The sequence below is a fragment of the Carcharhinus amblyrhynchos genome, unplaced genomic scaffold, assembly GCF_965287045.1.
Source record: "Carcharhinus amblyrhynchos unplaced genomic scaffold, sCarAmb.v2.hapA chromosome_576, whole genome shotgun sequence".
NCBI classification, from domain to species: Eukaryota; Metazoa; Chordata; class Chondrichthyes; order Carcharhiniformes; family Carcharhinidae; genus Carcharhinus; species Carcharhinus amblyrhynchos.
This window is the reverse complement of record NW_027650316.1, coordinates 31683-47214: the sequence shown is the minus strand read 5'-3', so window position 1 is coordinate 47214 and position 15532 is coordinate 31683. Positions and strand designations below refer to the sequence as shown.

Genomic DNA, 15532 nt, shown 5'->3' with positions numbered 1-15532 from the left:
CTGGATTGGAATGTTGATACATTCCGGGAAGGCGGGAGGTTTGAAATTGTCACAAATGCGGAAGTAGCAGAGGCGATGGTTCTGCTGCTCCTGCTCCTGGGCTGGGGCCTCGGGCATTCCCCCATTCCCGTCCCCCGTGAACAAACCCAGCTCCTGGAGGAGGGCAGGAAGCAGCACGAAAAGCTCCAGCAGCTGAGCCTACGCCCCTCGTATGGCCAATGCTGGAGCCAAGCCCTGGCCAAGCTGGACAGGCGCTGCAGGGAACTGGACCAGGAGCAGCAGAGCAGAATGGCCCTGGATTTCGCACACTGTCACCTGGGGAGGTGAGAGAGATACAAATATCACAGAGAAAGGGAGACAGAGAGACTGTGTGTGAGAGAGGGAAATTTACTCTGTATCCAACCCCCGTGCTGTACCTGTCCTGGGAGTGTTTGATGGGGACAGTGTAGAGGGAGCTTTACTCTGTATCTAACCCCGTGCTGTACCTGTCCTGGGAGTGTTTGATGGGGGACAGTGTAGAGGGAGATTTACTCTGTATCTAACCCCGTGCTGTACCTGTCCTGGGAGTGTTTGATGGGGGACAGTGTAGAGGGAGCTTTACTCTGTATCTAACCCCGTGCTGTACCTGTCCTTGGAGTGTTTGATGGGGACAGTGTTGAGGAAGTTTTAAGCTGTATGAATTCTGAACTAAATTTATACAGATGTGATGCATTGACAGGAAACAGCAGAGACGGAGACAAAAACAGGAAGCCAGTAGCTGTGTGGTCAATTTGTGTGAGCTTAATCTCACTATCTGTGTGATATTGTCAAAATACAGATTAATGATCCACTCTGATATACTAATGACTTTTGCATCAGAAATAATCCTGGTTTCAGTTGATGTATTTGTGAGATTAGGGATCTTCCCAGCACCTTGGAACATCCCCACAGCCTTCCCCTTTGCCCGGGGAAGAGGTGACAGCTCATTGGTGCACAGTATGATCCCACAAACTGCAAATGTGCCAAAAAAACACTCAAACGTCAATCAGAACTGTACTGCTGAAGGAATCAGTGTTCTATTTGCAGGTTTAGAGTACTGCACTCTCGGGTGTTCAGTGCTGAAGGGGCACTGTGTTGTTGGGGGCGACCCTGCCGAGGGGGTGCTCTGCCGTTGGGGTTGGGTAACTTGCTGAAGGGGCACCGTGCCATGGGGTGTACCCTGCCGAGGGGGTGCTGCACTGCCGGGGGGTACCCTGCTGAGGGGGAATGCGCAGTGCCATGCTGACGGGGGTACCCTGCCAGGAGAGCGCTGGAGGGCCAGTGCTGAGGAAGAACAGATTGGACATCTCTGATGCATGGTGATTACTGGAGGACGGTAATGGGGGCCTCGTCACGTGAGGTGGTTCCCAAGGCTCATGGCATTGGAGCGTACATGTATATTTATCCCCCATACCCCCTTGAGAATGTGGTGGGAGTTTCCAGGATTTTGACCCAGCCAGAGTGAAGAAACAGCCGATATATTGCGCGTCTGCTGCCCATGGTATCTGCTGCCCTTGTCCTCCTAGAGGTAGGGGTGGTGGGTTTGGGTGGCACTGTCGAAGGAGCCTTGGCGAGTCGCTGCGGTGCATCTTGTAGACGGTACACACTGCTGCCGCTGTGCGTCGGTGGTGGAGGGAGTGAATGTCGAGGGTGGGTGTGCAGCTCAGTGGCGAGATCGCTCTGGGGGTGGGGTTGAGAGGGGAGTGCAGCCTCCAGGCAGGGTACAAATAACCCTGGCTCATTCCCTGGACCGGCTGCTGCCATTTTCCTTACAGGGAGGAAGCAGTGATTGTTTTTGTGTCCTGTTGTGTTCCCCAACCCTGCCCTGTCCCCCTCCTCTCACCCCCACCCCTCACTCCAGTTCTGGGAAGAGCTTCCCTCCCTGTACAGAGAGCAGCAGCCTTCGCGAGTGTACCCAGGATATGGACCCTGTCGCGTTTGGGGCCTACACTGAGTTCTTCACTCACACCTACAGCATCTGCTACTATCTACAGAGCGAATTGTGGCAGCAACAGGCAGAACACACCATAAACAGGTACCGCAGCGGGGAGGGAGCCATGAGCAGGTACTGCCACGGGGGGGGGCACCGCGGGTGGGTGGGTGCCGTGACAGGGAATCATAGAACAGTACAGCACAGTACAGGCCCTTCGGTCCTCAATGTTGTGCCGAGCTTTGTCCAAACCCAAGATCGAGCCTCAGCAGGATGACGGAGGGAGAGTTTTGAGGGGAAGGGTAGTGTAAGTGATGGGATAGGGGAGGCAGGATAGTGGGGAGGCATGGGAGGGGCGGGGGGGAGACAGGGTAGGGGACAGTGTGGGTAGGGGGGGTGAGGGAGAGCAGGTTGGGAAGGGGGGGCAGTGAGGGAAAGCAGTCTGGGCGTGTTGGTGACCTTGGGTCGAGTGGGTAACGCTGGGGTGAGTGGGTAACGCTGGGGTGATGGTTTACAGACTGACCGTGACTTCAGACAGCGTAGCCCGTCAGCTGGAGTTGACCAATCAGATGGCCCAGGAGATGATGGATGCCCAGAATGCTACACTGAGGGGTCAGGAGGAAATTCTTCGCAATGGAGACACGCTGAAGTTAACTCTGCAACAGTCCACTCAAGGTCAGTGCAGGGAGCTGGCATCACCCTCAATACCCTCTCCCTTCACCACCTGCCCATCAGGAATCTGTGTAACTCACCCTTGAATATATTCAATGAGCCGCAGCTCCCACTGCTGTCTGCGGGGGGGAGACACTTCCACAGAGTGACCACCCTCTGAGAAAAGAAATTCCTCCTCATCTCTGTCTTCAATGGGAGACCTCCTCATTCTCAAACTGCCCCACCCCCTCCCCGTTCTACATTCCCCTCCTTCCCCACAAGGGGAGGGAACATCTTCTCAACATCCACCCTATCAAACCACCCCCCCCCCTCAGAATCTGAGATGTTTCAATCAGATCCCCTCTCATTCTTCTAAACTCCAATGGGTCAGGCCCCGACCTGCTCAACCTTTTCCTCGTAAGACAAAACCCACCCGCCCCCCCACCCCTTCACCCGAGGAATCGGCCCAGTGAACCTTCTCTGAACACCCTCCGATGTGAGTAGATCCCTCCTTCAGTAAGGGTGAGGAGACCAGTACTCCAGCTGCAGAAACACCAACTCCCTGTACAACTGGAGCGAGACTTCCCAACTTTTACCCTCCATCCCCCCACTTCGCGATAAAGGACAACATTCCCATTTGCCTTCCCAATCACTCTGTATCAGCACGATGACCTTTTGTGATTCGTGTACCCGGGCGCCCAGATCCCTCTGCACCGCAGAGTTCCACAGTCTCTCCAATTTGATGATACGCTGCTTTTCTACTCTCCCTGCCAGAGTGGACACCCTCACATATTCCCAGGTGAATCTCCACCTGCCAGATATTTATCTGCCCACTCACTTAACACAACGATATGGTTTTGAGGACTTTGTGTCCACCTCACAGCTTCCATTCCAGCCAATCTTTGTGTTCATTGGCAGGTTTGATTGGAGTGAGTGTTGGTCCCTTTGCCCCAGCCTTCAAGGTAGACTGTAAATAGGTGACCCGACTGATCACTGTGGCACATCGCCAGGTTGCCAGTCTGCGTGGGGGACGTAAGCTCTGGAATTCCTTCCCTAAACGCTTCCGCCCCTCTGGCTCTTCCTGCCTTATCACTTTCTTTCTCAAAAACCACCCTCTGTGCCGGGTTTTGGGTTGCCTGTCCCTGGTATCTCCCGGGGTCAGATTCTGTCTGGTTTAACCCGTTGCACAGTGCAGCAGGGGATGGTAGCGGTGCTGTATAAATTCAGGCTGTTGTTTCTAGGTGTGCAGCGGGTGTTTCGTGAGATGCAGGACTCGACGCAGGAACAGCAGCGAGTCTTCTCGGAGATATTCCACCGCCTCTCGTACCTGCATCAGTTCATCATGATCGAGTCCACCACCTTCTATTCTTTCACATACAACCTGATGGCCTTCCTCGTGGCATTCCTGGTGACATCTACCCAGCGCACTGCTGCTGCCAGGTACTGAGACACACTCTGGGTTCAGTGCTGTACCTGTCCTGGGAGTGTTTGATGGGGGACAGTGTAGAGGGAGCTTTACTCTGTATCTAACCCCTGTGCTGTACCTGTCCTGGGAGTGTTTGATGGGGACAGTGTAGAGGGAGCTTTACTCTGTATCTAACCCCGTGCTGTCCCTGTCCTGGGAGTGTTTGATGGGGGGACAGTGTAGAGGGAGCTTTACTCTGTATCTAACCCTGTGCTGTACCTGTCCTGGGAGTGTTTGATGGGGGACAGTGTAGAGGGAGCTTTACTCTGTATCTAACCCCTGTGCTGTCCCTGTCCTGGGAGTGTTTGATGGGGAACAGTGTAGAGGGAGCTTTACTCTGTATCTAACCCCGTGCTGTACCTGTCTTGGGAGTGTTTGATGGGAGACAGTGTAGATTTGCCATTTTCTGTGTGTTTCTGTTGTTCTACAGGCTGGTGCTGTACGTATTCATCTGTTTGTCTGTGTTGCTGGAGAGAATGATCTATTCTTCAGAGTTGAGGCCTTCTGAGTCCAGCTTTGAATATGCGGTGAGTCCAAGTCACTGATTGAAGATCGAAGGCGGAATGTGTCCAGCAGGGAACGTGTAGGATTCACTCCCTATCTTTCTGTCCTCATGTGACGTGCTCTCATTTTAGTGTGTGAGCTCGTGTGACCCCCTTCTTTTGGGGAAGGGTCTGACATTCCCGATAAGGGAAGGCTGGAAAACGATTTCCACTCTCTCTCGATCCTCAGTATCATTCGATGTATCATATCCGGTCCTGATTCCATGGAGTACTGCCCTGTTTTTAAACTCCCCGTGGAGATGTCCAGTCTCCTGGGATTTATTGATAGGGGCACAGAGTAAAAGAGCAAAGAGGTGATGTTCAACTCGTTCAAGGCCCTGGAAACATTGAAACCCTACAGAAGGAGGCCATTCGGCCCACCAATTCTACGCTAGCAACAGTCCCTATCCCCGTAACCCCACATATTTACCCCGCTAATCCCTCTAACCAGCACCCTGGAACACTGGCCGTGCTAAGAACTTGCCCCTTAATCAACCTAACCCGCGCATCTTTGGACTGTGGGAGGAAACCAGAGCACCCAGAGGAAACCCACGCAGACATGGGGAGAATGTGCAAACTCCGCACAGACAGTGACCCAAGCCAGGAATCGAACCCGGGTCCCTGGCGCTGTGAGGCAGCAGTGCTAACCCACTGTGCTACGGCTCAGTGTCAGGAAGATTAGCAGGGTAAATACATCAGGGCCTTGGTGGGATTGTGGTCAGTGCAGACTTGATGGGCCGAATGACCTCCTGCAATGTAGGATTCTATGAATTCTCTTCACTGTAGGAATTCATAGAATTCTACAATGCAGTCGGAGGCCATTCGGCCCATCGAGTCTACACTGACCACAATCCCACCCAGGCCCTGTACCCATAACCCCATGCATTTACTGTAGTTAGTCCCCCTGGCACTAAGGTGCAATTTAGCATGGTCAATCCATCGAATCTGCACATCTTTGGGAGGAATCCGGAGCATCCGGAGGAAACCCACGCAGGCATGGGGAGAACATGCAAACTCCACACAGACAGTGACCCAAGCCAGGAATCAAACCTGGATCCCTAGCACTGTGAGGCAGCAGTGCTAACCACTGTGCTGGCCCTAGTTAACTAGTTAGACCTTGTTATATATTTAACTGGTGTGGGGACTGGGCTGAGTTACTCCCGCTGGGTCATGGGGGAAGGGTGGGGGGACTGGGCTGAGTTACTCCCGCAGGGTCACGGGGGGAAGGGTGGGGGACTGGGCTGAGTTACTCCCACAGGGTCACAGGGGGAAGGGTGGGTGGGGGGTGAAGTGAAACTGAACAAGATGCTGTAGCAGTGGGGCTAGCACAGATGCCACAGGCCTACTGCTGCCCTGTGACTGGGCACCTCAGCCTTGGTTTACACAAGACAGTCTCCTTGTGGATCCCTCCCTTTCCCCTCCTGTCGGCAGCTTGCAGTGAAAGTAGAAACAGGAGGAGGCCATTTGGCCCATGTCAAGCCTGCTTCCCCAGTCAATAGGTCTTGTCTGATCTGACTGGGGCCTCAACCCTGTCTGGGGAGGGCGCAAATTCCACAGAGGAGGAACACGCAGGCTATGGGTGTTCCCCATGGTATCTGCTGCCCCTTGTCCGTCCAGGGGGTAGAGGTGGTGGGTTTGGGTGGCGCTGTCGAAGGAGCCTTGGCGAGTCGCTGCGGTGCATCTTGTAGACGGTACACACTGCTGCCGCTGTGCGTCGGTGGGGGAGGGAGTGAATGTCGAGGGTGGGTGGTTAGTGTGTCGATCGAGCGGTGGGGGGGTGGGGTGCGCTGCTTTGTCCCGGATGGTGTCGAGCTTCTCGAGTGTTGTCGGAGCCGCGCTCATCCAGGCGAGTGGGAGAGTATTCCATCACACTCCTGACTTGTGCCTTGTAGATGGTGGACAGGCTTTGGGGGGAGTCAGGAGGTGAGTTACTCTCTGCAGGATTCCCAGCCTCTGACCTGCTCTGGGAGCCACAGTATTTATATGGCTGGGTCCAGGTCAGTTTCTGCTCAATGGTAACCCCCAGGATGTTGATAGTGGGGAGGGATTCAGTGATGGGAATGCCATTGAATGTCAAGGGGAGATGGTTAGATCCTCTCTTGTTGGTGATGGGCATTGCCTGGTGCTTGTGTGGGGTGAATGTTACTCTGCACTTGTCAGCCCGAGCCTGGATATTGTCCAGGTTTTGCTGCGTTCGGAGTGTTGCAGTGAGAATTTCGCCGTCAGTACCGCACACTCGCTGGATAACCGGACGGGATGATGCGTTCCAGGGAGGGGAACACTCTGGGTCGCTGAGGAGCTGTTGACTTCACGCTCCCTGTATCAGTGACTCCTGTCTCTCTCTCTCTCTTTCCCCCTCCCCAACCCTGTGCAGGAGCGGGTGTACTCCAGGGTGTGGCTGCTTCGAAAGCTGGTGGTCTTGGCTGGCCTGTTGGCGCTGGCCTACTCCTTCATCACTTACCAGGACGTGGGGAGACAGAGCCTCGAGCTGCTGCGCCGCGTGAGGGAGACACAGTGCCAGCTGCAGCGGGCCATCGAGGAGGCGGGTGAGAGCCAGCAGGGTAGGGGGAGATTTGGGCGGGGGGGTTGGGGGGGGGAGGCAAGGGAGGAGACGGGTTTGAGTTGAGGGGGTGGGGGGTAGGTGAGAGGATGGAGGAGTGCCCTCGACTCTGCTGCTGCTTCAGCCTCACGCTCTCCCCCTGAGGTGAGGCACTCCCAAGGCGAGTAGCAGAGACACAGAGGAGCAGGAGGAGGCCATTCATCCCCTCGAGCCCACTCTGCTATTCAATCGGGGTGATCTCATCTACACCATCCTCACCCTCCCCCTGCGTTTTCCACGCCCCCCCCCCCCCCCCCCCCCCCACCCCCCAATCACTCCATCCTGGAGTGAATTCTACAGGTCTATCTGACAAAGATGGCAGGTTTGTGATCCTTGCGGGGTGGGGACTGAGTGCCCTCGGCCGGTGCACCATGGGGTGCGTCGCACCCTGAGGTTTGACGCCCTGATAACACCAGGATCGGTGCAATGTTGCTTTAACGGAACAGAGGTATAGACCGCTCTCTCTCATTCCAACAGCTCCACTTCTGTCTCCCGCCCCCACCCACTGGCGGGAGGGGAGGGTGAACGTCTGCCAAATGGATTCTGGAATCGGGGACGTGAAGCTACCAAAGGAAAAACCTCAGCCGCCTGCAGAATGTGAGTAAACAATCTCCCTCTACACTGTCCCCCATCACACACTCCCAGGACAGGTACAGCACAGGGTTAGATACAGAGTAAAGCTCCCTCTACACTGTCCCCATCAAACACTCCCAGGACAGGTACAGCACGGGGTTAGATACAGAGTAAAGCTCCCTCTACACTGTCCCCCATCAAACACTCCCAGGACAGGTACAGCACGGGGTTAGATACAGAGTAAAGCTCCCTCTACACTGTCCCCATCAAACACTCCCAGGACAGGTACAGCACGGGGTTAGATACAGACTAAAGCTCCCTCTACACTGTCCCCCCATCAAACACTCCCAGGACAGGTACAGCACGGGGTTAGATACAGAGTAAAGCTCCCTCTACACTGTCCCCCCATCAAACACTCCCAGGACAGGGACAACACGGGGTTAGATACAGAGTAAAGCTCCCTCTACACTGTCCCCCATCAAACACTCCCAGGACAGGTACAGCACGGGGTTAGATACAGAGTAAAGCTCCCTCTACACTGTCCCCCATCAAACACTCCCAGGACAGGTACAGCACGGGGTTAGATACAGAGTAAAGCTCCCTCTACACTGTCCCCCATCAAACACTCCCAGGACAGGTACAGCACGGGGTTAGATACAGAGTAAAGCTCCCTCTACACTGTCCCCCCATCAAACACTCCCAGGACAGGGACAGCACGGGGTTAGATACAGAGTAAAGCTCCCTCTACACTGTCCCCCATCAAACACTCCCAGGACAGGTACAACACGGGGTTAGATACAGAGTAAAGCTCCCTCTACACTGTCCCCCCCATCAAACACTCCCAGGACAGGGACAGCACGGGGTTAGGTACAGAGTAAAGCTCCCTCTACACTGTCCCCCATCAAACACTCCCAGGACAGGTACAGCACGGGGTTAGATACAGAGTAAAGCTCCCTCTACACTGTCCCCATCAAACACTCCCAGGACAGGTACAGCACGGGGTTAGATACAGAGTAAAGCTCCCTCTACACTGTCCCCATCAAACACTCCCAGGACAGGTACAGCACGGGGTTAGGTACAGAGTGAATCACCCCCTCGGGATGAACAAGTTAACTCTCCTCCCAGACTCTGGATTTTTAAGCATTAGAGCTGATAGTGGGTGGATTTCGCCCTCTGCTGGTGGCACAAAGTAACCTCGGCGCGGACCCTCCCCCGCAGTGCGGCGCTCCCTCGGCGCGGACCCTCCCCCGCAGTGCGGCGCTCCCTCGGCGCGGGGCAATGGGGTGGGGGTCCGTGTAATAGGTGTTTGTACTCCCGATGATTGGGGATTGCTGTCCCTGTCGATGGAGGGATCGCTGGAACTGGGTATTGTGCTGATCCGGAATCTCTCTTCCCTTCTCTGATAGTGACAGTGTTGCCGATCCGTACTCCCCAGAAGACCAAGCCTCCACCCCGATCGCCCTCCCGCTCGGCAACGCGGAGACACAGTGCCAGGCGCTCCGAGGTGTCCGTCTACAACATCCTGGTGTCGGAGTCGGTGAGTGCCCTCCCTGGAGTGGGGCTGGCGGAGAGATTGTGACCAAGTGATCCCTCTGCTCTGTGTGAAAGGCAGGCTGCATTTACATAGCGCCCCTGCCCCTGCAAGGTGCTTCACAGTCCCTTCAATCTGACCGAGACATATCGGGAGGTATCGGGCACAGGAGACCAAAAGCTCGGTCACAGAGGAAGCTTTATAAGGAGAGAGACAGACAGAGAGAGAGAGAGAGATGGAGAGGGACAAGGGGAGACGGAGACGGGGGAGAGAGGGACGGGAGGGGACAGAGATGGAGGCAGAGGGGGATGGGGAAATGGAAACAGAGATGGACGGGGAGGGAGAGGGGGATACAGGCACGGACCCGTGCAGGATGCAGAAACACGGGGAGAGACGTTGAGGTTAGAGGAAGTTTGATTGTTCACTCGGGATGTGGGTGTTGCTGGCTGAGCCCAGCATTTACCACCCACCCCCCCCAATTCCTAATTGCCCCCTGTGAGAAGGTGGTGGGTGAGCCGCCATCTTGAACCCGCTGCAGTCCCGTGTGGTGTAGGTACACCCACAGCGCTGTTAGGGAGGGAGTTCCAGGATTTTGACCCAGTGAAGGAGCGGCCGATATATTTCCGAGTCGGGTGTGTATAGGGGGCTCAGAGGGGGGAACTTGCAGGCGGTGGGTGTTCCCCATGGTGTCTGCTGCCCTTGTCCTCCTAGGGGGTAGAGGTGGCGGGTTTGGGTGGCGCTGGGTGTGGGAGGAGGAAGAGGGGGTAATGAGGTGTGTGTGTGTGTCTGTCTGCTGGGTGAACAGGATGTGGGCTGGGGCGGGAGGTGGGTCAGTGCACTGTAAATGATGGGTGGGTTAGAACCCGGGCTGGTTTTGGTGTGGGGTTTGGCCGGATCCGTTTACAATTCTCTCCGTCTCTCCCTCACAGCCCTCCAAGTATAATCTCCGTCAGAGGAAATCCTCGGGGAGTGTGGCGGGCACCTAGACGCAACAAAACATGGAGCTTTTCCAATTGGCGTCCGAGGATATTCTCTGTGTCGCTCTAACTTCTGTGAGAGCCTCGAGAGGGCGTGTGTTAGGAGACAGGCTCTGTTCCGAGGGGGAGGGTTGTTGCTGGGGGTGAGGGTTGGGTGGGGGGGGGTCTGTTATCGAGGCCTTCCCGCACTTCGCACGCTTTCACAGTTAGTTCCTGGCGCGCGCCCTCGGCTGCACACCCGATTCTCCGATCACCCCCGAGGAACTCCGGAGAGTCTGGAAGCTCAGAGTGTGCCTCGCGGATCTCTACGTCTCTCCCTCCCTCCCTCTCCACCCCCCCCCAGCCAGCCAGCGGCCTAAAGATGTGGCTCCACCAGCTGGCCAGGCCCGGCTCTGGAGAAAAACCTCCTCTCGATATTTGGGGTGATTGTTTTTTTTAAAGGAACGGGGGGCGGCTCACAAACTTCTCGTCTTTTAAACTATTTTGTGACGGTCAATAAACTGGAGTTTTTTTTTTAATGGCGTTTGTCGTGATGGGTTAGATTTTGGTGCACTTTTCCTCGGGGGGGGGAAAACGCAGTCACCCGGTGGGATTTGGGATGGAGTGCGGGGCGGGGGGGGGGAGGGTGTGTGTGAGGAATGGTTGGGGGGAGGGTGTTGGAGTCACGTAGGAATGACGAAAGGAGGCCTTTCCGCCCCTCCGTCACCCATCTGTATCTCGGCCTCGCCCACGGCAGACCCCTCGCCACCCCTGGTCCTTTCAGACTGGGGGAGGGTGTGGAGGAGGTTGGGGGGGAGGGAAGAGGGCCACATTTCAGTGAGGCTGTGGGAGGGCGAGGCAGGTCCCAATAGTCAGGAGAGAGCAGAAGCGTCAACCCGGGCTCCCTTTCCGTGTGGTGGGCTGGTGGGAGCGCCAGAGCGGGGAATGGGCTGAGCTGCCTGGTGTGGTCAGTCCTTCCAGGGTCCGTGTCTGTGATGTTGAGAGTGAGATGGGAGCCGTGCACCAGTGCTCCCCACCCCCCCCCCCCCCCCCCCCCCCCCATTCTACTGCCTCAATCAGCTAGCCATAGGGGCTATCAGACCACAAGACGTGGGAATGGTAGATCCATTCACCTGCTCTGCTACTCAGTGAGATTGTGACTGACCTGATGTGAGAATCCTCAACTCCCACTTTCCTGTCTTATCCCCGCGATTCCCTGATTAATTAAAAATCCGGTCATCTCAAGCCGTGAGCACACTCAGCGACCCAGCCTCTCCAGCCCTCTGCGGTAAAGAATTCCATAGAAAATTACAGCTCAGAAACAGGCCTTTTGGCCCTTCTTGTCTGTGCTGAACCATTTTTTGCCCAGTCCCACTGACCTGCACCTGAACCATATCCCTCCACACCCCTCTCATCCATGTACCCGTCCAAGTTTTTCTTAAATGTTAAAAGTGACCCTGCATTTACCACTTTATCCGGCAGCTCATTCCGCACTCCCACCACTCTCTGTGTGAAGCCCCCCTCTAATATTCCCTTTAAACTTTTCTCCTTTCACCCTTAACCCATGCCCTCTGGTTTTTTTCTCCCCTAGCCTCAGTGGAAAAAGCCTGCTTGCATTCACTATCTATACCCATCTTATACACCTCTATCAAATCTCCCCTCATCCTTCTACACTCCAGGGAATAAAGTCCTAACCTATTCAATCTCTCTCTCTGTAACTCCATACGTTCACTACCCTCAGAGAGGAAATTCCTCCTAATCTCTGTCTGAAATGGTCGATTCCCCCCCCCCCCCCCCCCCCACTTTGAGATTGTGCCCTCTGATCCTCGACTCTCGCATGGGGGAAACAGCCTCTCACCGTCCACCCTGTCAAACCCTCCCTGAGAGTCCGATGTGTCTCAGTAAAGGTCACCTCCCATTCTTCTAACCTCCCAGTGACTGCCTGCAGCGCCAGGGACCCGGGTTCGATTCTCAGCTCGGGTCACTGTCTGTGTGGAGTTTGCACATTCTCTGCGTGGGTTTCCTCCGGGTGCTCCGGTTTCCTCCCACGCTCCAAAGGTGTGCAGGTTAGGGGGACTGGCCGTTCCCCTTAGTGTCTAAAGGTGTGTAGAGTGGGTGGATTAGGTGTGTAAATGCGCGGGGTCACAGATTGCTGGTATCGTCCCCAGGTTTGGAAATTTAGATTCGGGTCAGTGGTGAGATTAGGCAGGACAATCTGGTCGAGTAGAGGAGAGGAAGGACAACGTGGCTGAAACATGAAGTGGCAGGAATGCAGCAGCAGCAACCCTGGGCCGGTCACTAGAAGCAGCGCCAGGAACATAGCAATGCAGCAGCATAAATGGCATGTGCCAGTCACCAGGAGGAGCACCAATGCAGCTGGAATACAGCACTACCAATGCAGCAAAACCTAGCAATGCAACAGCACCAATGCAGCACTGGTAGCAACAGTATCAATGCTCTGTTCCTGTGCCCGTCACTGGGTGCACAACCAATGCAGTTGGAATGCAGCACCACCAATGCAGCAACCATTTACGATATGGCAGATATGCAGCCATTTTCCAGTCACTGGGAACAGCACCACCAATACCACAAAACTTGGTAAAACAGCAGCAGCAATGCTGCAGGGGAAACTGCATCAGCAATGCGTTGCATACTGGCTGCATTAGTACTGCCCCATATCACTGGTACAGGGCTGCCACATTGATACTGCTGCATTGTTGCTGCATCTCCCAGTGACAGGAAAGTGGCTGTTGCATATCTGCCACAGCGCAAATGGTTCCAATGCAGTGACTGGTACAGGGCTGCTGCATTGGTGGCAGGGCTGTGCCAGTCACTGGTACCAGCACCACCAATGGCTGCATTGCTACTGATACCAGTGACTGCCACAGGACTGCTGCATTGTAAAGTTTTGCTGCATTGGTGCTGCTGCACCCAGAGACTGGCATAGGGCTGCTGTATTGCTGTTGCCATCTAACCAGCATTGCTGGTGCTGCTCCCAGTCACGAGTGCATTGGTGCTGCTGCTTTCTCCTGCTGCATTGCAATGTTTTACTGCATAGGTGTTTCTGCATTCCAGCATCACAATGTTGCTGCATTGGTGCTGCTGCATCCACTGGCACAGGACTGCTGCATTACTGCTCTGTTCCTACATTGGGAACAGTAATGGAGCAATACAGCCCCAGTGACTGGCACATGACTGAATTCGTGTTGCAGCTTCATTACTGCTGAATTCAAATTGCATTAGTGCTACTCCAAGTGACTGGCACAGGATGGCTGCATTGGTGCTGCTGCTTCCCTCGCCACATTGGTACTACTGCATTGATGCTGTGGTGTTGTGGCAGCTGCATTGCTGCTGTGGTTTGCTGCATTCATATAGCTGCAATCCTCCTGCATTGCAAAAGGGTTGCGGCACTGTGGATGCATTGGTGCTGCTTCAACCAGCGACTGGCACAGGGCTGCTGCATTGGTGGTGCTGCTACTTCCCCCGCTGCATCATTACTGCTGCATTGTACGGTTTTGATGCTTTGTTGCAGTGTTCATGCTGCTGCACGGCAAAGGTATGTCACATTGGTGCTGCTGCATTGGTGTTTACACACTACCGCCTCTGCGTTGCTGCTCATTGGTGGTGGTGCTCCCAGTGACTGACATAGGGCTCCTGCATTGGTGTGGCTGCATTGCAAAGCATTGGTACTGATGCATTGGTGGTTTCTCAGTGACAAGCACAGGACAGTCACTGAGCTGCAGTAGCAATGCAAAGGCAGCAACCATGCAGTGGCACTATTGCAGCAGGAGGAATGCAGCACCAATGGCTCTGCAATGCAGAAGCAACGATGCAACAACTCTTTGCAATGCAGCAAGAGGAATGCAGCACTCTTGCAGCAGAAGGAACACAACAGCACAAATGCAGCAGGCCAGTGCCAGTAGTCGATTAGCAGGAATGCAGCAGCAATACAGGGGCATCAATGCAAAAGCGCTATGCCAGTCACTCAGAGCACCACAACTGCATTGGAATGCAACAGAAACGCAGCAGCACCGAAGTAGCAACCCTGTGGCCGTCACTGGGAGCACCACCACCAATACCGCAGCAACAATCCTACCGCAGTCACAGGAAACAATATCAATGCAGCAGCTCAATACCAGTCATGGTGCAGCAGCAGCACATACAGCAGCCACAATGCAGCAGCACCACTGCAGCAACACAGTGCAATGCTGTGGCACCAACACAGGAACCCTGTGTCAGTGACTGGGAGCAGCAGCCTTGTGCCAGAGGGTGCAGCAGCAGCAATGCAACAGCAGAAACGCAGCAGACTAGTGATAGTAATGGATTGGCAGGAATGCTGTAGCAATGCAGCAGCACCAATGAAGCACCATCGCGCTGGTCACGGGGGCAGGAACACCAATGTAGCCGGAATGCTGCAGCATTGCTGAATTCCTCATGTTGCACTGGAGGTGCTGCTCCCAGTGACTGACAACGGTTTGCTGCATTGGTGCTGTTGCTCCCAATTCCCGATACGGGGCTGCAGCATTGCTCCTGCTGCATTGCAGAGGGTTGTTGCTGCTGCATTCCTGCCGCTCCGCTCCACCGACCCCTATCCAGTACCAGCTGCCTGGGTGAGGCACCTGGAAGCCGGGTGGAGCTGTGAGCTACAGCCAGCCGCCGCCTGACAGCATCACAGAGCTGGAAGCTGCGGCCGGGGGGTGGGGGGACACCTGGAACTCCCTCCCGACCACCGCCTGCAGCTCGGGACTGCCCTCCGACACCCTCACCCACCCAAATCTGAAACCTCATGCCTGACCCACACCCAGTGCTGCCAAGTACAGCCCCACCGCCTGACAACAACCCTAATCTGGGAGCCGATGCTGGGGTAAGGCACTTCCAACTCGGCCAACCCAGGCAAAATTCCTGCCCTTGCTCCATCCCCTATCAGCCCAAGGACTCGAAACTGACTCTCCTCACCCACCAAGGCGCTCCTCCGAGCGGCCACACTTTCAGGTTTCACCGTAAGGCGCGCATTAAGCTGCTTCCACTCATTAAAGCCCAAATGCAGCCGCCAGCCTCGGCACCGACCCTCCCGCAGCGCGGCGCTCCCTCGGCACCGACCCTCCAAAGGCACACTTGTTTGTGTCACCGGTGATCCACTGGCCCCAGCTTACGGGTGAGGAAGGGTGGAGGGAAGCCGTGTGAAAGTATTTCAACCCCTGTAGAAAATAGTCGTGCTCTGATGAATCACAGGCAAGAAGGAAAGCAAGACTCCAGTTAGGGTTTTC

At 55.2% G+C, this 15532-nt stretch overlaps 1 protein-coding gene across 1 annotated transcript; it reads left to right on the top strand.

The window, feature by feature from the left end:
- The first annotated feature begins 75 nt into the window (after positions 1–75).
- On the top strand, positions 76–10410 carry LOC145339628 (uncharacterized). The gene is made up of 9 exons (XM_080184138.1): positions 76–323; positions 1880–2053; positions 2466–2623; positions 3841–4039; positions 4495–4591; positions 6981–7152; positions 7683–7802; positions 9185–9315; positions 10239–10410. The coding sequence occupies exons 1-9, from the start codon at positions 76–78 to the stop codon at positions 10293–10295; spliced, it is 1356 nt and encodes a 451-aa protein (XP_080040264.1). The 3' UTR covers positions 10296–10410.
- The last annotated feature ends 5122 nt before the right edge of the window (positions 10411–15532 follow it).

Bases quoted from the DNA above. Each gene is read 5' to 3' on its own strand.
- LOC145339628 (XM_080184138.1), top strand. From the start codon at position 76: ATGGTTCTGCTGCTCCTGCTCCTGGGCTGGGGCCTCGGGCATTCCCCC. The intron at 2,624-3,840 runs GTCAGTGCAGGG...TGTTGTTTCTAG, and splicing joins TCTGCAACAGTCCACTCAAG to GTGTGCAGCGGGTGTTTCGT. The intron at 4,040-4,494 runs GTACTGAGACAC...GTTGTTCTACAG, and splicing joins CAGCGCACTGCTGCTGCCAG to GCTGGTGCTGTACGTATTCA.